Source organism: Bubalus bubalis, chromosome 2 (assembly GCF_019923935.1).
Source record: "Bubalus bubalis isolate 160015118507 breed Murrah chromosome 2, NDDB_SH_1, whole genome shotgun sequence".
Taxonomy (NCBI): domain Eukaryota; kingdom Metazoa; phylum Chordata; class Mammalia; order Artiodactyla; family Bovidae; genus Bubalus; species Bubalus bubalis.
The window spans coordinates 165,343,739-165,369,216 of NC_059158.1; the positions used below are offsets into that span (position 1 = coordinate 165,343,739).

General features: G+C 39.8%; 1 protein-coding gene across 13 annotated transcripts in view; it reads right to left on the minus strand.

The window, feature by feature from the left end:
- The window catches only part of DOCK10 (dedicator of cytokinesis 10), a 302,832-nt gene that overhangs the window by 177,475 nt on the left and 99,879 nt on the right, over nucleotides 1-25,478 (minus strand). Inside the window, exon 1 of one of the 13 annotated variants that reach the window (XM_025278358.3) lies at nucleotides 14,694-15,471. The exons of 11 other annotated variants lie outside the window; for them this stretch is intronic. In XM_025278358.3, coding sequence (XP_025134143.3) covers nucleotides 14,694-14,798 — 105 coding nt within the window. In that variant the 5' untranslated portion in view covers nucleotides 14,799-15,471. Of the gene's footprint in view, nucleotides 1-14,693; nucleotides 15,472-25,478 lie in introns of those variants that run through there. One more of the 13 variants, XM_025278361.3, reaches the window with a different exon arrangement.

Genomic DNA, 25,478 nt, shown 5'->3' on the forward strand with positions numbered 1-25,478 from the left:
AGTTCATTTGTATCATAATGTCAGGTTTACATTGCCAGCTGCCCCAATAAGCCTTCAAGTTTGAAACACCTGGCTTATTCTGGAACTTCTTCCCTTTTCCCCCAATAATGTGTTTGTGTAGGAAATGTAGCAAGTAAAACAGAATGCATTATAGAAGAGTTAGGGTGTCTTATCTCTGCCATCAACTTGGTTGGTTACATCCTGTTTCCTCACTTTCTTCAGCTCAAGTGTCTCATGTCCTTCCACCAACAGCTCAGGATATGACTACTTACACTTTCTCTTTTCTCTCCCTTTTTCACACCAGTATGAATAGGAGTGTGAGAGTATGGTTTGGTGCACATGGCAATTTATTGGTTAAGGCAAATGACATAAGGATGTTCTAGAAGGTCTTCTATAATCTTCTCACTATCCATCTAATTTTATCTCCCATTAGTCAAAAATTCGAGCATTAATAAACAACCCCATGTCAAGGATATCTTTCAAAGAAGATAATCTTTTTATCTATCATTTAATTATACTAGGGTCCAAACTCTATCCAAAATTAATCCCACATAAAGTAGTACAATAGGAAAATCAAAATTCACAAATCATGGGTTATTAATAAGACCACAGGAAAACTAAATCCTAAACTCTTCTTAATATACACAATAAATGGCATCGCCTGTAAGCATCTGTTGGAAGGTATATTTTTATCTGTTCATTTCAGGCTCTGACATGCCAGACAATTAATGAATGACATTATTAAACCTTTCCTGTTTAAAATGTTGCACCGAGGTTGTCCTGACATGGGGCTGCAAAGCCTAGCAGCTCTGCTTCCTATAATTTATCAAGTTTTGGACTCTGCGGGATAAGTAAAATCCCATCTTTCCAGAGAATGTGCTAAATGGTGTGTAATATTCAAGATATTCAATGTTTCATTATTTGGAATATATGAGGTTTATACATAAAAATAATCCTGATACCGTCCATAGTACCTAGAGCCTGAGATTTGGTGATACTTGCCAAGGATGCTTTCTGTATCTGTGATGGTGAGAATCCAGGTTACGCAACCAGTAGTTCTCTCTGGATCAAGAGAGCTGTTGGTTCTGTGTTTTGGTCAAAGAGACAGATGTATACAAGGATGATGGGATCAGTTAATTTCTCACTACTGCTCTTACAGAGACGTTGAGTGAAACTGGGAACTGAGCAGCATAGATTTATAGCTTTACAACGGTTGGGTTGTCCCTCCTGAATTTAATGTGCTTCTTGCTTTTGGAAATGCACCAACTGGGAGAAGGTATGTGCCAAGATTACTCTGAATTGGATTGGATTTTTATAGCGCTTTTTACTCTTACACTTTTCCTCTCAAATGAGTAATGAATTTCATTAGCTGTTCTAAAAATCACTCGAGGCATGGGAAAAGGCACCCACCAGTGCCCATTATTATGTGGCAGGGCTGGTGCTATACCGCCATGGGAATAGGGCTATTCTCCTGATATGGTATGAAGACATTTGTTTGATCTACCCCCTCCAAACCCACAGCTCTCTTCCAATTCGACTTCACAGCAGAAGAATGGGCTCCTGTCATGAAAACAAATGCTTTCTTCCCCGCTCCTTATTCCACAACTTCTCATGGAACACCAGCACAAGTTTAAGCCTTGCAATTGGTAAACCTGCCATCCTGGTAACAACCAAGGCTGCCAGGAGCTGTTTACTTGTCCAAGTAAGCATTGTCCATGCTTTAGCTAAAAATTCTAATTTCAGGAACACAGTGTTCCATCACAAAGATGTGAATTATTTTCATAATTATAATTCAAAATCAAATGAGTATAGAAGTGCTTAGACACTGAAGATCTAAGCATTTGAAGTATGTAATGCATAAAAAATCCAGTGACTTAATGTTCAACCTAGACCTTTCTCCGGAATCCAAGAAAGAATCTAGACTACCCAGCCTTGTTTTAGGGAGATATGAATACAGGTTTTCCATGCTGAGATGTAACAGAGAGTGTAACATGCACTCCAGAACCAGAATTCCAGTGCTCCTAGTCCTAGCATTGAAACTTACGGGCTACAGAATTTGGGACATGTTATTTTAGTTAGAATAACTGTCAGTCCTAAAGGAAATTAACCCTGAATACTCATTGGAAGGACTGATGCTGAAGCCGAAGCTCCAATACTATGGCCACCTGATGTGAAGAGCCAACTCATTTGAAAAGACCCTGATGCTGGAAAGATTGAAGGCAGGAGAAAAAGGGGGTGGCAAAGGATGAGATGGTTGAATGGCATCACCGACTCAATGGACATAAGTTTGAGCAAACTTTGGGAGACAGTGAAGGACAGAGAAGCCTGTTGTGCTGCAGTCCATGGGGTCACAAAGAGTTGGACACGACTCAGTGATTGAACAACTACATCAGACTGTACCTCTAGTTTCCCAACCTGTAAAATAGACATTTTACTAGGAGCTACATCATAAGATTAAATGAGGTAATATTTGCTATGCTCTTAGAACAACACTATACCCATAGTACTTATTACATAAATGTTAAGTAGATAAAGGCCATGAGTTTTAAATTTTTACTAGTCATAGATTTAAAGCACTTTTGTAAATTTAATGGATACAGAGAGCAAATAGTAGGTATTCAATAAATAAATGTTGAGTAAATAAGTTTTTATGATTTCATCTAGGACATTAATTTTAAATAAATAGTCACACATATAATCTAAGATGAAACAAGAATACCTTTGCAATATTCCCTTTGTAACAAGACAGAGAAAATATATTTGCCTTAGTCAAAGAGAGCTAAGAAAGGCAGGCAGGCTGGCGGAGGCTCTATCTAAAAAGACATTGAAAATAGGATAGGGGTTGGAAAAAAAAAAATCAATGAATAACTGTGTGGTACATGCCATGATTCCCCTTTGTAACTTTTAAAATATTCAGTAAAGTTAATTAAGTCACAACATTTTGCATGTTGTGGGAGAATGTGAGGAGGCTGGAGTCTATGTTCAATATGGCATTGCTGCAAAAGGAAAGGCAATGAAAGGAGGTCAAATTTATCCTGACAATGGTTCTAGATTCTCACATATTGTGACATTAGAATTTGAGTTCAGAACACCTAGATCTTTGACAGGTAATAAAATCTGAAGGACAAGGACAGCTAAAAACGTGAAACAATAAATTATTAAAGGTAAGGAATGATTAGGAAATTATGGCACATACATTCTAAGAAAAAATATATATGTTTGTTAAAACAAGCAAAATTTCTTAGGTATTGTTGCTAAGTAAAAGTGGGATTAAATACTGCACACTGAATAACTGCACAAGATTTTAAAAATTTAAAGGAAAAAAACCTAGAAATATATATCCATATATTAGCAATTTTATTTAGATGGGATTTAGGATTTTGCTATTCTGAGTTTTTGCATTTTGCAAATTTTCTTTAATGATCATTTGGCTCATCGTGGTGAAAATGAACTTCGTCTTTCAAAACTCTCATGCTTCTATGAAAACACTGGGGAGTTGCTTGGTTTTAAAAGTGTTTATCCTTTGAAAATCCACCAAAGAGGGAAACTAGAAAAGTGCATGAAGTTGAACCACTAACAACTTCAAGTAATTAAAAAAAGAGAAATAAAACACTGGTGATAGGAGACCAGGGAAAATAGCTACAGATTATGTATGTGCTTCTGGAAGCTAATGTCAGCAAGAAAGGGAAAAACGATTAGCAATTTATTATTGAAAGTATTTTGAGCTCTGTAGGGAACCGTAAACACCTGGTAAGTTTCTTAAACAGTTCTGTGCATTGGACCCTCTTGTAAAGGATCAGAAGTCAGAATCTCTAGTTGGAAGCCCAGGGTCTTTTACCTCTCTGCTAAGTTAACTTGGACAGTCATTTAAATTGAGACTTAGTGAGACTGACTCAAATCAAAGAGCAACTTCCTGGTTTCAGCAGTGTTAAAAGATCAAAGAGACGAAGTATGTGAGGGTGTTAAGGGAACCACCAATGCCAGGCAAATACAGATTTCTCTTTACTCAAAAATGATTGAAAATAACCACACACGTTTACCCCAAAATATATCCTAACATCAACGATACCAAACCAACCAAACCAACGATACTAAATTTTTCATGTGCTAGAAACTGTCTTACATGCTTTTAATGTTTATTATCTGAATTTCCTTTTGAAACAAACAAACCTTGATATTTAGTGATTCTATTGGAAGCAAAAGAAGTAATAACATAAGGAAAAGCACTGAAATTAAAAATAGGGCTGTGTCTCCTCTGTGTATAATATCTTCTGAATCAGGTCAGGCTGCCCTATGCCCAGTAGGAAGAAGAAAGGCAATCTACCTAATTATGTATATCAGCAAATGAAAGTGATTTTGAGATTCTGCCTTTTATTTTCCTTGAGAAATCAGCCTAGAAAAAATGTCCTTGTATTTATATTTTCAGATCGAAAGGAAAGGATTAAATTTAGGATTAGTTTAGCATTAAACTCATTAGCTTTGCCAAGATAAATATCTAGACAACAATCAAAGTCAGAATTTCTTTCTGGAGCTCTAACCTACACACATACAAGTCAAGTTTGTTAGCAAGAGAGAATTAACAGGATGGCTAAGGGTTTGAAAGGGGTCTGATGGGATGAAAAATGGAGAACAGTCTCCATAGCAAACACCTTGAGTTTGGGGCCACACATTTGTGCTGTTCAGTGTATTTAGCGCGCCAAACCTTGGTTACTCACCATTAGGGTTATTCTAGTTTGTTGGTCTAAACTAGTTGCTCGGTTCTGCTTTTCAAAAAAATCTTATCTTTTCAAGAAACATTATCATGCAAAGAGATTTTCCCCCTACTTTTGAGATACTTCATATTTTTTCTGTGACATGCAGTACCTCCTGTGATGTTAGTCTAGACTTCCTCTATTTTCCTTGATCACCCCTGTTACTTTCAGATATCCGAATCTTTATTCTAATTTGAGTATTTATAACAGAATTAATTCTGTATCTGAATGTCTTCGTCGGCTGACAAAACTATTCATCCTGGCTAGTGACCCAGAAAAACAAATAAAAATAGCATTTACTTCAGGACCAATACAGAAGCCTCTCGTAGGGCATGAGATGCAAATTAACATTGTCTTCACATTCTGACACATAGACAAATAGCTAAGGGTGAGGATCCACAGGGTCTTTAGACAGACCTCGAAAAAATAAAAAAGAAACCAATCTCCATGTCGCCAAAACAAACTAGAAACAACACAGCTGTTAATTAATTTCAGTGTTATCAAGATAATGGATTACATTTCTTAAAGGAAATAAAAGATCTAAATGACACACAGATTTGTTAGATCTTAAGTTCATCAGGACCCTTTGGCCTTTGTGTAACTGGAATGGAACCAACTTCCACACTATTTGTGTTTAAAGCAAACAAGAAAATTGCAGAGAGCCCGTACAGCTGGATCCATGGCCACAGCTATCAGCCTGTGGTTGTGTGACAGATTTACTTCAGCCTTTCATCAAAGGGAGTTCCACTAGACAACCTCTCAAATGTTTGAGTTTCAGAAAGCAAGACTAGCTCTTCTTATGGAAAAGGAAATGATTAAGTAAGGAATAAGCCATCTTATGCTGACCCTTCAACCTTTTCTCTGTCTTCAAGCGCACAGTTTCGTGAGAATGGAAAAACACCAGCTAACTCAAAGTTAAGAACTGTACAGCTGGGCAAACTCAGATTAAGCTGAATTTGGAAACGGTTCCCTTGGTAACAAAAATGGACAGAGATCTCAGAAGAAATCAGCCAGGAGTAACTCTTTAAATGTCCTAGTCCATTTCAGTGAAATAAAGCAGGTTAAACTTGTTGTTGGCAAATAGGATGATTAATCATAATTTTCTGTGTTAGTTTTTTATAGTTAGAAAAATCAGGATATTCTACTTCGTGCTTAGTCGCTCAGTTGTGTCCGACTCTTCGAGACCCCATGGACTGCAGTCTGCCAGGCTCCTCTGTCCATGGGGATTCTCTAGGCAAGAATACTGGAGTGGGTTGCCATGCCCTCCTCCAGGGGATCTTCCCAACCCAGGGACTGAATCCAGGTCTCCTACATTTCAGGTGGATTCTTTATTGTCTGAGCCACCAGGAAGCCCAACAGTTAGAAAGTCAGGATGTTCTATTTTATTAACTCATAAATTCATTAGGAAAATCAAGGAACTGAAGAGATTTATAGGATCTATGATAGAAGGTATACTTTCAAATTGAATTTAAATCTTCTCAGTCTTATTTTTTTAAGGTAATTTGACCACATATACCTCTTAGTATATAAAAATTCACTCATTTTTGTTTAGCAAATGAAAAAAATAAAAGTGGCTGCTTCTTTGCCTAACACTGGTACTTGCAAAGAAGTAGAAAATATCCAAGAAGATCTAAATCAAATTAAATTACACGTCTCACTTAGTTTTCTAGAAACACTTGAAAGATAATAAATATCATTAAAAATACATCATAACCAGGGAAATTAATGTCTTTGAGCCAACTGCCTGGATTTTTAGATTAATTTTCCTGACGTCTGTGATGAAAGCTGCCATCAGCTGAAACTCTGACACTATTTTACTACTGTATCAGTCACACAAATAAACTAACAGGTCAAATGTGAGAGGTATGTGGGTATGTGTGTGTGTACATAAACACATATACACGAATGTAAATAACAACATGAATCATGTACGTTTAATACGTTTTTCCCATAATGATAGTCAGCTTATTCTTTTATTTCCTTTCTTAACCTTTGGCTACTTGAAACTGAACATGCGGAGTGAACATTTGCTGTTTTTTGACCTAAGTCAGAAGGTTAACAATTTGTCTGCCATATGGGAAACCCTGGGTTGAAAAGATCCCCTGGAGAAGGAAATGGCAACCCACTTCAGTATTCTTGCCTGGAGAATTCCAAGGACAGAGGAGCCTGGTGGGCTACAGTTCATAGGGTAGCAAAGAGTCAGACATGACTAAATGACTAACACACACATACACACATATCCATCCTGCTTTCTTTTAGTATCAGCATGTAAATTTCCTTCTGAGGACTTACTTCCTTCTCCTGTATGAAGAGCAGTGTTGGTGGGTCTGATAATTAAAAGGGTCCTACTTTTCTGTGGTCAAGGACACGTGACCCCAGCCCATTAAAATCTTTTCTCCAGAACTCTGAATTGTGCAGGAGAGACACCAAAATCTCACATGGCAGTCTATTAGTTCCAAACATCAAGACCGTTCCTGTTTCCCACTGCCCTGAGCTGCTCTAAGTCCATTCCTGTTCTTTGCCAGCCTATCCCTTCATTCTTCCTTCTGTTCCCTTCTCTGGATATATTTGTTTACCAAGGAAGATTTCCTCTGCTTGCAAATAAAGAAATCTAAAATGAAATACTACAAGAAGTGGCACCAACAATAAGGGACTACTATTTCCTCAACTAACCTTTATTTGGAATTGAATCATCTTAAAGGAGAACCTCTCCTATAGTCAATGACTTTTTGAAGTACAGAATGTAGGTTTAATAAACTCATGTATTACTAATGAAGTCTCATGTCATCTTACTCTATAAAAAATACATCAGACATCACACATGCTGAGAATGAGAGACAAATACCTTCTTGGCTTTCCAAGGTGATAAATTCAGTAAAATTTTCATCTCTAATTTTCTACTAAGCATAATCCATTTTAATCATCCCTCTCCTAATCACCAGAGCAACTGGGGCCAAAAAATGTTTATATTCACATTTGCTTTCAGTGCTGACACTGTCACAAACTATAATTTTTTCTCTATAGGAGGTGCCAGATTGCACCGGAAGTTGTGTTACAGACAACCAAATAGGTGTCTCTAAGCCATTGCTGGCCCTGTATCACCTTCCTTCTTTCTGCCATTTTCATCTTAAAACATTTGCTATATTAAAACCAATTCATACATTTTTACTTGTAGAAATAACATCTGCACACCAAACAATTTAATACTAACTTTAAACACTACCATTTAAAATCATTTACCCCATATATGCTAATGGGTAGCTCAGCTGGTAAAGAATCCGCCTGGAATGCAGGAGACACTGGTTCGATTCCTGGGTTGGGCGTTCCCCTGGAGAAGGAATAGGCTTTCCACTCCTATTCTTGGGCTTCCCCAGTGGCTCAGAAGGTAAAGAATCTTCCTAGAATGCAAGAGACCTGGGTTCGATCCCTGGGCTGGGAAGATCCCCTGGAGGAGGGCATGGCAACCCACTCCAGTATTCTTACCTAGAGAATCCCCATGGACAGAGGAACCTGCTGGCTACAGTCCATGGGGTCAGAGAGTCGGATGTGACTAAGCACAGCACACATGCTAATGATGGCTTTTATTTTTCCTACTATTATTATCATGATCAAATGGAAAGGCCTATCATAAGTATTTAACACTTTCTCTCATTCAATATTCCTATTAAACTTAGAAGAGATGGTGGGGAGGGGTGATTTCGAGGAGAACTAACCAGCTGATAAGAGAGCTGGACCTTTCAGTTTCACTTCCTTGACCACTGGGGAGATCAAGAAGAATCTGAGTTTAAATCAATATCTAATAGTCAATGACTTAATCAATCATGCCTGTGTAATGAAGCTTTTATAAAAACCCCAAAGGATGGGTTTGGAGAACTTCTGAGTTGGTGAGCACATGGAGATCTGAGGGAGACTGGTACTCTTTCTCTATACCCTGTTTTAAGTATCTGTTCCATCAGGCTGTTTCTGAGTTATATCCTTTTATACTAAACCCATGATCTAGTGAGCAAAATGTTTCTCTGAGTTCTGTGAGCTGCTCTAGCAAATTAGTCAAGCCCAAGAAGGGATGATGGGAACCTGTGATTTATAGCCAGTGGATCAGAAGGACAGTTAACAATCTGGACTTGCAAGTGGTGTCTGAAATTCAAGGAGTGGGTGGTTGGAACCTCCAATGTAAAATGGGTTGGTCAGAAGCACAGGCAATAATCTAGACTTACGGTTGGCATCAGATGTGGGATGTGGGGGCTGCCTTATAGGTCTGAGCTCTTAACCTGTGAGATCTGATGCAATCTCCAGGCAGACAGTGTTAGAACTGGGTTAAATTTAGGACACCCAGCTGGTGATGAAGCAAGGAAATAGATGAGTCCCAGGCTGAACAGCTGGAGTTACACTCCTGTGGACAGAGACTCCAAAATAGGAGGGAGAAGAAGCTGAAACCTCCCCAGATAAGAGATCAAAGACCACACATTCCTTATTCTTGAAGTCAAGAAGATATTCCCAACCACACATGTGCAGAAAGTCTCCTTGGACATCAAAAGAAGGGGGTGTCACCCCATAGTAGGTGATGTCAACCTTCCCATAGGCCTCTTTGCTGGAATCTGTCTTGGCTAAGAGATATGTGTGCACACCTGGGAGAACTCCGAGATACACCAAACACAGACTCAGGACCAAGCAAAACAAGATGATTGGCCAGAGGAAACCAGGAAGAAATGCCCCATAGAAGTGATTAAACTACCATGAGGGCACGATTCTCCCTCTGACCCTACTCGTGTGTGTCTCCACAAGTACTGTACTCTTTTTTTCCCTTAATAAACACCTTACTTATTTCACTACTTTCTGTCTCTCTGTGGAAATTCAGGGCCAGGGCCTTGTCATTGCCTATCTGTCCTCGCAGTCTAGTGGCTAGTATTTTGAGCTCACCCTGCCTCAGGCTGACTTCAGTCTCCAGCTGGGAACTGAAATCCTGCTTCAAGCCGCAGAAGGTCAAGGCCACCCGAGATCAATGTTGTAGAAAATTTCTTGGTGTGGGGGAAACCGCAACACATTTGGTGACCGGAAGTGTCAGAAAGGAAGTGTTCTGTGTGAGCAGTAAAGAAGACACATCAAAGAGAGAAAGGCGGCAGTTTTTCCCATTGAGAATGCTAGATAACATTTGTGTCAGAAATCACACTGGAAACGGCCACCAACTGAGGGAACCTCTGTTTAAGAAAGTTTTGTACAACTGTCATTAGGGAAATTAAAGAGTTTTGGGGGATCATGGTATTACTTCCTGGCCACTGTACCCCTCCCCCTCTCTGGCAAACGGTCTGCTTCCTGATCAGCTAGTTGTAAAGAGCATCGTTATGAAGTCAAGCTTGGCCCTGTTTGGCAGTTCTCTTCTTGGTCTCTCTCTGGATTTCACTCATCTCCCTCTCCTGGCACTCAGCCTTGAGGAAAGTAAGGGCATTTTTGGTTCAATTGCAGGTACTAATCCTAAATCCATTTTAAAAGCATGCTCTCTGCATCTCTGTGGCACCTGGGCTAGCTGATCCCCATTGCTACCGCCACAGGCAGAGTCCTCAGATCCAGTTTCAACTTACACTTCTCCATTTCTATGGTCTGGATTGAATTCAGATCCCCCGTTTAGTCCTGGTTTATGGCTTCCTTCTGCCTTGTCCATTTATAGCATTCATCCCTGCTTTATGCTGTATTTCAACCCTGATTCAGTCCCATTTCATCATTTCCTGGAACCATCCTCTTGGTTCCTGGGTCCCCATCCCACGCTTCCTTTCAGCTAACTGGTTCATTATAAAATAGGCCCAAGAGGTAACAGTGAATGTCTGTACAAAACATTATCAGTAAGTAAGGCAATACAGATGATCAGGGAGAAGCTGTCCATGTTAACATGGAAGAGTAAAGACAAAACGCAGACTTGAAAGACAACAGGACAAAATGTAATAACATTATGTATGTGGGAGACAGGTTAAAGTCATTCAGATTACATCCTTTGTCTGTAGCTTTCTACAGTTTTCAATTTTCTATTAAAGTGCTAACAGGCTAAATGACTGCTAAATGACTAAAGAGGAGGAGAAATTGTCATTTGTAGCCCCAAATTTCCAAACACTTTGAAATCCTGCAGATTAATTAACCACAAGCCAGTAACAAAGTAAAAATAATAACTCACATTTACTCAAATGAATTTCACATTTTTCTGGCAGTACAGATGATTGCTATCATAACTCAACTTAATAGTACACTTCATCTTTCCAAATTAGGACATGTAACTTAGGAAGGAAACTACCTTTTTATTAACTTTTGTTCTATGCACCAGAGATCATACTGGGTGATTGGATAAAAAAAGAAAAATAAAAATAGAAAGGCAGTTAAAGAGAAAACCTTCAACTACAGAACACCAAACAGACTTCAAAAATTAAGGGAAGTAGTTCTACTTGATAATCTAACAAGTAAGTTTCATTTTCCTCAAACTTCTCTTATAATGCTATTGCACTGTCTCATATTGCATATTGTCTTTGATAAGTGGATTAAAACATGGAAAGGGATTTCTTAGACAAGATACTTGAAAACTGGATTGATAAGGGAAGCTTCCAAAACAATTAAAAATTTCAACAGAGTTAAATAAACAGCTTTAAACAGCATTTGAAGAAAAACAAATAAACAGAACTGTTAGCCTAGATCATGAGAATATAAAGTTTGATTTGCGTACCATTTATGAAGTCATAGACTTCCAGTTAAATATTCTAGACTACTATGATACTAAACCATTTCTAAACTTGTCTTAGGGCAAGAAGTGGGCTTCCCTGATAGCTCAGCTGGTTAAGAATCCGCCTGCAATGCAGTAGACCCTGGTTCAATTCCTGGGTTGGGCAGATCCTCTGGAAAAGGGAAAGGCTACCCATTCCAGTATTCTGGCCTAGAGAATTTCATGGACTGTTTAGTCCATGGGGTCACAAAGAGTCAGACACAACTGAGCAGTTTTCAAATAAAAAAAAAACAAATGATTTGTGGAATTCAAAATACACATGATCATTATAAAACTGCAATCTATGATAATTATTTCCAGTGATCATTATTTCTCCTTTCATAACAATATATGAGTATATCTAAAAATTCAAAAGAAATCGTTTTATTCTCTGACCTAACTGTAAGTCTTATGTTCATTTGTTGGGCACTCTGACATTTGAATTGCCTCTTCCTTACCACCTATCAAGTCATCTCAGAAGCTGGTCTAGAAATGTTGGTTTAGTTTTTAAAAAGCTCAGACAAATGTGCTGTGGAAAGTCCAATTTGGTTTTGGGTGGGTTTCAACTAAGCTGGGCAATGGTGAGGGTGGGGTGGGAAATGGTGTTTCAAAGGAAACCCCCATTGACACATAGAATGATGTGGGAGCCCCCCTCAACACCAGCTTGATGCAATCCAGAATTCTGTCTACTGAGTGGCTCTGTCACTGAAAAAGGGTCCTGGAAGGAAAGAGTCACCAACAGCCCAGTGGCTTCAACATTCGCAGTTTCTGAAAAAAACAATTTCACTCTGCAATTATATCCCCCTCTTTCCTGGCCCTTGATATTTTACTTGGTTTTATTAGTAACCCACAACACTTGCAGCTCATAACTTTTCACAGTGTTCAAATCATGTTCAGAATAGACATGATCAAAATGAATTCCAATAAAAAATTTTAAGACAGGGCAGGTATCATTAGGAACATTTTATGAAAGGGGCGACTAAGGCTCAGAATGATTTAAGTAAACTGCCCAAGGTCACCTGGCGGTGGGTGACAGTCAGAATGACCCCCTAGCCCTCTAATTACATGCTTCACTTTCTTGGAGTCACTCTCTCTCTCTCTCTCTTTTTTTTCCAAAATGAAAGCCAAGTCCCAGGATAATACTACAGTCCCCTACTCAACAGAAGAGACAAGCTGTGAAAGAAGATATGCCTATCTTAGGAGGACCAAAAGCAGGCAACAGCATCAGGGAGTCCCCAGCGCCTTCCACAGAAGAAAGCTAATCACTGTATGAATGATCTTAATTAAATGTGAATGCACAGCTACTGAATGCTGTGGGAAAACACACCATCCTTACTGGCTGCTTTCCCCATACTTCTCAGTAGCAATACCTTCCAATTCAATTAAGATAACTCATGGAGTGATTAGTTTCATTATATGGGAGACACCTGGGACTGTCCTAACGTCAAATCCTGTGGTCTTGCAGTCTCTGTAAGATAGACACGTTCTTCTCTTGTGTGTTGTCTCTTTCAGTGGACACAAGAAGTAAGTCTTGTGGTGACATAACCTTAGGATTTCTAAATTCCACTGAGATTTGGGCAGCTAGGAAACTGCATTTTTTTGATTGGTCTGAAAGGTTAACATAATCTCAAAGCAAATAAGTCTCCAAACACTTATCCTCTTTAACAGGCTGATGGTAAACAACTGATGAGACTTTTATGGGGCCTGTGGAGCCGTCACAACTGAGCATCCTTTGGGGTCAGTGGGGACCAAGAGGTTAGATTCTGAACTCAGCATAGTCTCCTTAGGAAACACTGAGTGGAAAGACCTGGGCACATCCCATGGGAACAGGTCAAACGGGTCATTTGTCCATGTTTGCCAATGGGAGACATATACTACTAAGATCCCTAGATAGAATCAGCAAGGCATCAACCCTATGAGCCAGACCTCCAAGTAAACTCTACTCACATTAAATCATCACCAGACAGATTATAAGTATAAAGAGAACCACTGCAACATGAGATGGAGTATTCCGTACTTGATTTTGGCCTATCAAAGCCTGAGTGACTATTCATTAATTTGATTTTTCATATTCTTTCAATATCTATTCATAAACAACCATTATATGATCAAATATATATAGTTTTTTATGTTGCTCTGTTTCTAGATAAAAAATGTTTATATGAACAAAAACATTATTTATCTCTAGAGCAGTGGTTCTCAACCTGGACATCACTCTCCCTGCCCGAGAGAACGTTTGGCAATGTAGGGAGACATTTTTGCTTGTCACAACAGGGGAGAGCTTGCCACCAGCATCTACTGAGTAAACGCCCAGGTTGTCACTAAATGTGGTCACAATGCATAGGACAGTTCCAAACAACAAAGAAATCTCCAACCCAAAATGATAGTAGTGTTGAGCTCAAGAACCCTTGCCTTGAAGAAAAACAAGCAAAACACACTACCTGGTAAAAGAAACATTCCTATAAAAAGAGTACCCAAACATTCATCATATAAAGTGGGCCTTCCACATTACATATGAATCACTGAAGCTCAAACCATCCGCCCTGATACTGACAGAGAGAAATCTAGAATTCTGTAATAAGGACACATTTTCAGAGCTCTCCTTTTGTTTACCAACCCTAAGGCAGAAACACTTTTAACAGTAAACAAAACCAAATCTTTTTAACCTTTAGAACGTACCAATTTTTACTCTCTCCCTCAGCTCACTTAATTAGTTATTTACATTTCCTTTCCTATTTTGGGTTGCTCTTTCTAAGAACTTTAAAACAAATCATGAGTGGTACATGATAAAAATAGAGCAGTAATATTTTTTTAAAAACACAACTGTAGGCACATCATCAATTGGGGTCTTAATTGAGGCAATTACAGGCTTTTCTTTAAAAAAGAATATTCTAGCAATAGTAACTCTCTAAATCCTCTATCAACATGTTTTAAAATAATGGTGGTAGTAATTCTAATATTCTAAATAAGTTAGTAGTATTTTAACTACTTCAAACCTCTTCCAATATGTTTAAAAATAATGATGGAAGCAATTAAAAAATAATGATGTAAGGAAAAAAGGATATTTATGAGCTGGGCTGAATACTCTGTTCCATTTAAGACTTTGCCCATCACCCTAGGTTAGATTACCATACCAGAGCTATTTTTTTTTTTTTTTAAGTATTGAAGAGAAGATGAAAAGCAAACATCAACATTCAGATACCTACAGAGGTAAATCTGTGGATTTCTTCTTGATTTTTTCTCCTCATTGTTCGTCTCTTCTTCCAAAATTCACTGGGATCCCGTTTAAAAACCTTTCCTCGGAAGCTCATTGTATTGTTGTTACTTGAGTGGCAAGATATTTAAAAACATCAATTCCCTTAAGCCTCTTCCTCCTGAAGCTTCACCAGGCCGAACAAATTTTTCTTCTCTGGTAAAAAGGGAAATGCTCATGCTACATTAACATAACTCAACAGAGAGGAGAAGAAAACCGACAAATTACCGCTTCCTGTGAGTGAGTAACTACCAGCTGTTCAGATACACTTTTGTGCATGTATTCTCCCTAATCACCTGCTTTAAAGCAAGACAAAAAAGCACAAAATGACTCTGGATGTTTAAGAGAATTGCTCACAGATAAATAAACCATAGGATCTTAAACTCGCCCTTGGAACCAAGTTGCGCCCGAATCAAAGAACGAGCTTACTGTAGGCTGCCGTATCTGTTAGTGCAACAGCCAAGCAAACTTCACCATCGTGGCTCGATTCCAAAGGTGAACTGCAATCATCTTTTTTTGGTTTTCCCTGGTGGCTCAGATGGTGAAGAATCTGCCTGCAATGCAGGAGACCCAGGTTTGATCCCTGGGTGGGGAAGATCCCTTGGAGAAGGAAACAGCAACCTGCTAGATCTCAAAAGTGAACTGTAATAATATACCTGTTTAAATCAGTTACTCATTACATCAGTGGTCTTTCCACTTAGGCACAAGGCAAAATATTAGAATTCCATTTGTATCAGTCATCTGAATAAAGAAATTGTGCTTTACTAATATTTATATAATGCATTGACATGGACACATTCATTCTCTATGTCACATGGTTACGAACAGTCAACCAGTTAATTCCCTAATCTTTAGATCTTTACTCCCTTTCTCTGATGCAATTTAAAATTGCACTTTCCCCCTAAAACCCACTCTAGTGCTCCTTCCTGTTTTATTTTCCTCCATGGCATTTACTGTCACGTGACACTGCTGTACAGTTTACTTATTTATTTTACTTACGATCTTTCCTCCTGCACTAGATTCTATGCCACAGGAGTGTGGGAATTTTGTTTGCTTTGTTCACTGTGTTTTCAGTGATCAGAACTGTGCCTGCTTCCAGAAGATTCTCAGTATATAACTGTTTAATAAAAGAATTGAGGCACTTGTATACCTTATGCTAAACAATGAACTTGTCCCCTATGTATACTGTGTTTTGAAATATTAGCTATTGGCAAGGACTGTATAGTTTATAAATAAACATAGAATGTGGGAATGCATTCTACTTTTTTTAGGAAGTGTGTGAGATAAGTAGTTGGAGGCCATGGGACTAATGAATAATTGATTAGATTAAACATTAGAAAGATGAGTTCTAAAAATAAGTGTTGTATGAGACAGTCATTCAGATTCTTTAAGAGTTTGTTTCTTCATCTACAGGATGGACCTCCTTAATGGGGGTGCTCATCTGTTTGGTAGGTGCTAAAGGAACCATTGCTTGTCTAGGAAGCAATCTGGGGTTTAAAAGATGATTGAAAGAATATTTCCATTGAGGACTGATCTTCATGACCACTGAAACACAAGCTTGAACCAACTCTCCCAGGAGATAAGTTCTGAGCATGCGGCATTATGGAGTAACCGCCCACTCTTAGGTCAGGGAGTCAGTTTCACAGACACTTGTTGGGGGCATCTTTGCACAGAGAGCAGTATGGTGAACATTGGGGACATACACAAGAAGCTGAACCAGAAGGGCAATTTCTGTGCAAAAGGCTCTCAATATTCTGTGAGGTTTGAACGGTAAGAAGGAAAAATAACAAGGTTGCTATTGGTGTTCACGTCTTAGCTGGAAGCAGAACTGAGGATATAGGTAGAAATGGGACAATGACAAGAGAAGAGGACCAATGAGTTAACACAATGAGTTGTGGGTTTTGTGGGAGCTTTGGCTCTAGAGCCTTCTCTTCTCTTTCTAGAGCTCAGCACACTTAATGGTGGAGGCCCAGGCTGGCTGCCATGGTGATACCAACTTGCCACCCAGAAGTCAGTGGTCCCATGTATCCAGGTGGCTTTTCCTCAACTTCCTTCAGGTCTTTACTCAAATGTTGCTTCCTCACAAAGCCTTCTCTGACATTCATCTGAAACTACGGCTTTCTCCCCCAAACACTTTGGATGCTCCTCCCTTGCCATGTTTTGGTGGTGGTGGTGGGGAAAGTCAGGTCATTAAGATGATGGATAAAACACTCATCTCGCCCTGAGACGCCACTTCTGCAAACACAGTTCTGATTCTGTAATGAAGGCAGCAACCTCAAGGAAGTTCCCACTTAACCAGCTCTCGTTCCAAAGACAAGACTTTCCTGGTGCTCCGGGGGTTAAGAATCCTCCTTCCAGTGCAGGGGGCATGGTTTCCATCTCTGGTTGGGGAACTAAGATCCCACATGCCTTGGCACAACTGAGTCCACACACCACAACTACCGAGCCAGCATGCTGTGACTAATACCTGACAGCCCCAAATAAACAAATATTTTAAAATACATATACAACTGGAAAAGGACAAAAACCTAAAAACAAACAGGCAGACAAACAAACAAACAACAAAAAGACACGGCACTAAATAGATACCACTTGCTTATTTGATAAACCTCATAGGACTTCCCTGGTGGCTCACATGGTAAAGAATCTGCCTGCAATGCAGGAGACCCAGGTTCAGGCCCTGGGTTGGGAAGATCCCCTGGAGAATGGAATGGCAACCCACTCCAGTGTTCTTGCCTGGAGAATTCCACGGACAGAGGATCCTGGTGGGCTATAGGCCATGGGGTTGCAAAGAGTTGGATACAACTGAGCAACTAACACTTTCATTATTAATTATTATTGAATCTGTAAGAAGCCTTCTTCTTACAGACTCTAGCTACTCATGTACCTCTACTCTGTCATGCAGAGATTTGGAGAGACAGGTATAAAGAGATACTGCTCATTCCCTGCCGAAGTATGGAGACGGAGGAAGGATCTTTCAAAAACTATGAGGAAAACAGCAAGATGCTATAAAAATAACAACTGAGGAGGTAAGCTGTATTGTTATTCTGCAATTGGTTAAGAAGGCATCCAAGGATTCTACAGAGCAGAAGCCCATTTGATGCATGGTCATGGGATAGATAGAAATTCCACTGTAGGTCTTTCATTCTAAAGAGAGTTGACCTTCTGAGTAACTTTTTGGCATCTGTTAGATGAGCAGGTACATTATAGCATATGCAGAATTTTCAAATTTAACTTTTTCCTTACATGATATTATGAGACTCTGCCTTTGAGTCACCTGATGTCCCGAGGTAAGATTATGTTTCTATTTCAATAGCTGAAAGTAGTATTTCACAACCCTTTTGGATCATGAACCTATTTGAGAATCTAACAGAAACTGGACTCATTCACTGAGGAAATGTAAGGACTCAGAAACTGTGTGTGTGTGTGGTCAGGGGTCACAAATCTCTGAAGTCCATCTGGGGGACCCTCTTATTTGTTCATGTTACCCTAAATCCCCAACTTCTAATTTTAGAAGATAGGAATGTTATCTCATAACAAAGCATTTGGTAATCTTGAGCAACTCATAAGTGACTTCCTCTCTTTCTAGTAGTTGCATCTCGTCTCTCCTCTATTCCTCTTTAGGCGCCACAGTTCTTTATCCTGGAGTCCCTCCCACTCCCCAACTTCTGCAATAAGAGAATGACTCATTTCTCTCCTTGCTAAGCTGTTGATTGCAGCTCCCTTGAACATAGGCAAAAAAAAGGCATAGCTGGGCATCATGGGGGGAAGCCAGACAGACACAACCTGCGGTGACTGCAAAGGAGGGGAAATCCAACAGCATGGAGTTCAGTGTTCCATGCGCTGGCACTGTCGGGGACCTCTGCTGGGATGCGCCCTCCTTGATTTCAGACCAAGTCTGCTGTTTCAGCATTCCGTGATACTCTACACCATTAAAAATATTTCCTATTCTGCTTAAGTTCAGACATGTGTTGGCAATCAAAGAACCTAACTTGGTCACTAGGAAAAAATGGGTAATAAAGAGAAATCAATCAGCTGGCTCCACCACAAGGAATCACAGTCAAGTTCACTGGTAAAGAAATTTGGTACCAATTAATGATCAGAATTAATCAATTACTATGCTCAAGGTATTGCTGGGCTTCATGAGAAATATGTAACACCCTTCTTAGCCTCGAGAAGCTTCTACCTGATAGAGGAGTTCACTAGAGTTTTTAAAGGAGACTGCTTTATAGTAAGGACAGAACATAAGGGAAACTTTGAATAGGTGGGAGTCAAATAGACAGGAGAAGAGTAAAGGACACTCTAGTAAAGGGGAATGAAGCATAGAGAAGTCATAAGATACAGTGGTTAAAACCAGGAATCTGGAATCAGTTTAGATTCAAATCCTAAGTCTGCCACTTCCTAACTGTATATACTTCAGCCAATGCCATCCTCTCTGGGCCCCAGTTTTCTCATCTGTAAAATAGGAATAGCCCAGTAGATACCTCATAGTGTTTTTGTGAGGACAAATGAGATGACACCCTTGAAAGTTTCAACACATTATCTGGCACATATTCACCATAGTTACTAGTTATCACAAAAGCTAAGAGGCAGGCCAGTAAATAATATTTAAGAAAAAGCAGGAGGTCCAGCCTGTCTATAGTCAGAGGCTTAGTGGGAGAGGAAAGGGAGAAACAATTTAAAACAGAAGTTGGGGCCAATTCATGGAAGGCTTTGAAAGCCAAGAAAATGATGGTGTTAGTTTCCATTGTATCATGAAAGTTATGGAAAACTACTGAAGGAGTTTTGAGTGATAATTAAAATAGTGCCTTTGGAAGATTCATTTTATAATTACATGTTGGCTAGATTTTGGGGAATATGATTCAGAGGTAATCAGCATTGATTCAGATATTAACATGGAGTGGTGGAGGGCAGAAAAGTTGGCATCAGAAACTTAACCATAGACTTCACAGATGAAAAAGTGAAAGTGAAAGTCACTCAGTCGTGTCTGACTCTTTGCAACCCCATGGGCTGTACAGTCCATGGAATTTCCAGGACGGAATACTGGAGTGGGTAGCCTTTTCCTTCTCTAGGGGATCTTCCCAACTGAGGAATTGAACCCAGGTCTCTCGCATTTCGAGCAGAATGAAGATCTGGCAATTAAATGGAAAATGAATGAGAGCTGAAATTTATCAAGAGGATTAGGTGCTGGGTGCTGATCTAAATACAGTGTCTTATTTAAACCATGCAACAGCCCTGTGAGGTATTCCTATGACTTCTATCACCACTCGGTTTTATAGAGGAAGGTAACTTGGGTCCTGAGAAGTTAAGCAATTGGTCCAAGGTCCCAAACAAGTAAGTAACACAGATGGGATTTAATCCTAGGCAGCCCAGTCCAGAGCTCATGCTCTTAGCCAGAAGAGAGGTCCAAAGCGGCTAACAGACTTCTGAGTTTGGCCACTGAAGAGATGGATAATATGACTGAGGGACAAAGGCTGGCAAGAAGAGAAGACTTCTTTTCCTACTACTGCTTATTTAGAAATGTCAAGAAGATAGAACAACAGGCATTTTTCAGCACCATGGTTATATTAATACATGTGCCTGGAATTCAGGGAAGAGTCAGGACTGGAGATATTAAGCTGAAAGTCATTGAAAGAGTTACAACAGAGAGTTTAAAAGTAAACAGAATTTTTGGAGAAGAGAGTAGCATAAGATTGAGAACACAATCTTGAGATTCTTTTATATATGATAAATAGAAAGCAACTTGGGAAACCGAGAAGGCACAGAGCTATAGGGGGAAAACTAGCAGTGTAGTGTGGCATCCAGATGTACTGTAGAAGGGAGCTGAAAGAGGCTGACACAAGGCGTCTGGGCAGAGATGGGTGTAGGACCTGATCCAGCATGAGAGATGAGCAAGATGAAAACTAAGGACCTTGCAGTCTTAGATCCAGACAGATCTATATTTGAATCCTCTTCAACCACATACTAGATGACCTCTATCTAGCTATGTGACCTCTGTCTTCCTATTTCTAACATGTATAATGAAGCAATTAATATACAGCTTACAAGATTGTCACAAAATAATGTTACTATTTACTTAACATTGTGGAAAAACACACATATGTGTATATATAATTGCTAAGATTCCTATATGTGTGTATATGTAAACTATTATTTATTGACTGTGATTGATATTTACCAGGTCTACCTAGGTTTTGGAAAAGACCCTGATGCTGGGAAAGATTGAGGGCAGGAGAAGGAGGATGAGATGGTTGGATGGCATCACCAACTCAATGGACATGAGTTTGAGCAAACTCAGGGAGATGGTGAAGGACAGGAAAGCCTGGCATGCTGCAGTCCATGGGGTCGCAAAGAGTCAGACATGACTTAGTGACTGAACAACAACCTAGGTATGTATTTATGTATAGACACCCCTATATATGCACATGCAAATACATAGACGCATAAATCCTTATATGTGTATTCAAAGTCTGGCCCTATGGTGTCCAGATAGAGAAACTAAGTTTGCAATTTCAATAGATAATATATTTGGAATTCAATTAAGATGGTAAATATTAACCATGTTTTGGAAGAGATGGAAATTTGAATGCTAAGATATCAGAAATTTGAGAAAAAGTTCTAGTAGTCTATATTAGTTTTCCATTGCTGCTGTAACAGATTACCACACATTTAATGACTTAAGTCATCACCCACTTATGACCTCATAGTTTTTGTGGGTATGACAGATACCTGGGTATGACACAGCCCAGCTGATTCTCTATATAGAGCCCCACAAGGCTGAAATCTAAGTGTCAGCAGGGTGATGTCCTTTTCTGGAGGCTCCAGGGGAGCACCTGGTTCTAGGCTCATTCAGTTTGTTGGCAGAATTCAATTCCTCGCAGGTATAGGCCTGAGGTCTCAGCTTCCTGCTGTCTGTCAGCCAGGGGTAATTATCAGCTTCCAGCAGCTGCCTGCATTCTCTGGCTCACTGTTCCTTGCTAAGCCAGCAATAATGAGTTGAATCCTTCTCACACTCTCAATCTGATTTTTTCTTTTGTCTCCTAAACATCTCTCCTCTGCATCTTTCTACTCTAGTTGGAGAAAAGTCTTAGCTCTTTAAGGCCCCATATGATTAAATTGGTTCCACTCAGACAGTTCAGAATAATCTCTCTCTTTTAAGGTCAGCTGATAAGTAACACAAAGTCCCTTCACAACAGTACTAAGATGATTGTTTCACTGAACCACCAGAGTGTCTTGTAGGGAGGGGGGAGAGGTATCTTTAGGAAACTCTCACATGGTCTTAATCTGGATCACAACTTGGTTTGGCACTTATCTTTTGAAGACAAGGTTAACATCAAGAATGCACTGAGAAGAAGGTGTAGGTGAGAACAATACTTGATCTTTGAGTTCTGTTTCTGCTGAACAGTGAAGTGGGATGCAGGTTGCAGTGGAGCCAAGAAATAAATGAGAGGAAATAGACATTTTTGACTTATAGGTCATATCCTGGAAAAGTTGGTAGTGAAATAAAGGTGAGAAAGAGAATAGTGGCTGTGGGGAGGGAGGGCAGAACCAAAGAGACAAATCTGGAAGATGAACATTGGTGGAGAAGTAATCAAAGTGATAAACACAGAAAAAAGCAACAAGCTCTGAGGTCACCTCTAAAATGTTTGTTTTTAGTACCTTTGAACAGGCTGTACAAATAGCAAATGACATTCTCACAGAATTGAAGAAATCAGAAGACAAGAGATTCTTGTTTCTTTGACAACGCGTCTGAATCTACTTAAAAATTACTCAGAAAGTACCGTTAGGCATGCAGAGTAACTGAAACCTTGGTGGTTAAGACTTAGACAACCACACACTACATCATACTGGAATCCACAAAGCTTAATTTGAGCAGCCGGTAAAGTACTTCCTGTTCATTTCCACTTGCTTTCTTTACTAGCTTCTTATCCCATTTTTAGGTTTATTCCAATTTACTTTACCTGTGGAGCTTTTCAGCATTTACCGTGACTACTACTTCCTTGTTAGAGAATGTTTAGATGACTCATTTTATTTCATTTTCCTCTTTCATTTCCAATAGACTTTCCCTTTGCCTGAGAGTTTGGGTGCTTTTCAGCCTTTCTCTCATAAGACACAACAAGGCTGGTCCATAGTGCCTCTCTAGGTTCTGCTCACTACTATCTACCTCATTTAAAGGAAATAAAGCACAAGTAGCTACTTCTTCCCTCTCTATGGTCTCCCCAGAGCCTGGCCCCAAGCAGAAGTGCTTTTCAAGCTTTTAGCACTGAGGCTCACTACTTCCCACTATAAAGGTCAAGATTGAGTGGCACAGAGTTAGCAATGAGAGAGGCTTAGATATCTTTGAGGAGTTTCAATGGGCGCAATAAAACCTCTTATTTCTAACTGTAGAGCTTTCAGTGGGCAATGTCTGTAGAGTAAGAGCCAAGTCATTGGAGAAGACCCTGATGCTGGGAAAGATAGAAGGCAGGAGGAGAACGGGATGACAGAGGACGAGATGGTTAGATGGCATCACTGACTCAATGGACATGAGTTTGCGCAAGCTCTGGGAGATGGTGAAGGACAGGGAAGCCTGGTGTGCTGCAGTCCATGGGGTGGCAAAGAATTGGACAAGACCGAGAAACTGAACAACAGTAATACCCTCTAATCCAAATGGCATTAGTTTTATTAATAACGTGAAATATTTAGAAACTTCACAGAAAATAGAGCCCTGCAAGATGAACTGCACCGAGGGAGAATGCAAAAACAGATTGCAGTTTTGTGTGTGTGCGTGTATGGCGCAAGCTGAGTATGTGAAGTGTGTATGTGTTAGTTGTGTGTCTGTGTGCAAAGCATAAACATTCTTTGTTGTATTAAAATAAGTTATTCATGCCCCTTCTAACATGTATTAAGTTTTTTTATATTACTGAACTTAAGTAGGCCTCCGGAGTTAAGAATTTTCACTTAATTAGGATTTGATGGTGACAAGGCAGGTAAGGAACTCATTTTACTCAGTTTGGTGAGCCCATCTTAGAATCTAATAGCAACCAGAGAAGGGGTTTTAGTTTTTTCTTTTCCATTATGGACTTTATCATTGGTCACAGCCTTCCACCAGGAAAAATATTATGGCCTGTAGATACTCACATATCTTACCAGTAAGCATTTAATGACATACTTGGGAAATGAGGAACACTGATTTTAATTTTACCCTCTCTCTCAATTTCCTGATGGGTATATAGGTACTTGAGCCTTCCCAGGTGGCGCTAGATGTAAAGAACCCCACGTCCCAGTGCAAGAGGCATAAGAGATGTGGGCTCCGTCCCTGGGTCAGGAAGATCCCCTGGAGGAGGACATGGCAACCCACTCCAGTATCCTTGCCCATGGGGTCGCAAAGAGTCAGACACAACTGAAGCGACTTAGTACACACACACATATAGGTACTTATCACCCATGTTGATGTTTTTTCTGCTTTTGATAAAGGCATCCAGCCACTCTTCAGAAGTCAGTTTCAGTCTGGTCTGAGGCAGAACGGGAAGTCCCTAAGAAGCAGGAATATCTGCTTATGGAGTGCAATATGTAAGCTAGCTGCTGCTGCTAAGTCACTTCAGTTGTGTTTCTTTGAGTGACTCTTTGCGACCCCGTGGACTGTCATCTGCCATGGTCCTCTGTCCATGGGATTCTCCAGGAAAGAACACGGGGGTGCGCTGCTATTTCCTCCTACAGGGAGGAAACTTATTCCTCCTTCTCAACCCAGGGATCCAACCTGTGTCTCCAGCATTGTAGGTGGATTCTTTACCAGCTGATCCATCAGGGAGATTACTTACAGAGACTACATTTTAACTCATACCTCCACACCACCAAACTCAGAGCCAGAGCCTAACAACATGACAGTAACAACAACAAACACACCAAAGCTACTATATGATTTTCTAAGCTTATATTTCATGTGAATAATACAGCCTGGATTGTTAATGTTCTCTAGCAAGTTATTTTAAAAGTCATGCAGCTCATTCTTCACCTAGAATATAGCATTCTTTTCCCATTAAAAACATTATCAGTTTCCAAGCAACTTATTTTTCCTGGACTCTTCTTCCTCTGTCTTTTAAAGAAGACGGAAAGGCATTCTGGGTCCAGGCAGACAATTTCTCTCAAAAGTGATCAGATGAAGGCACACAAATGGAGTCTAGGGTCCAAATCAATGTTATTATCATTGATCTGCTAGGGACTGCTGCCTGACAGTAATTTTCCCCTGAAGACACGTGCATCTCTCTGCTGGCTGGCTGGATCCCACCCCAGCCTCCCACTGCTGGCAAAGTCAACTAGAGACCTGAGTTGTTTCTTTTAAAATAAAACAAGCACCCAAATTGCCCTCCTGTGGTCTTTCCAATTGCTAATTACCTTGCTTTCAATAAGAATGTCACTCAATGTTTAATAATTGCCTCGAAAATCATGTGTTTTATGAAAGAGCCTAGGTCTTTCAACTCTTTAAAGCTCCCATGCAAAAGCTGGTTAATTTTTCTACTTCAGGGGATCCTCCTGACCCAGAGATTGAACTCAGGTCTCCCGAATTGCAGGCAGATTCTTTACTGTCTGAGCTACCAGGGGAGCCCATACAGCATCAGTTTTACAAATGTTTCAGTGTTGTGATAGTCTTTTTTTTTAAACTGCAAATGGATGTGTCTTTACAAAGGGAGAGCAATGAAGTACTCTTACCTAAGCAATTCTGAAAAAGAAACTAACTGCCATGTACATGCCACCCTCT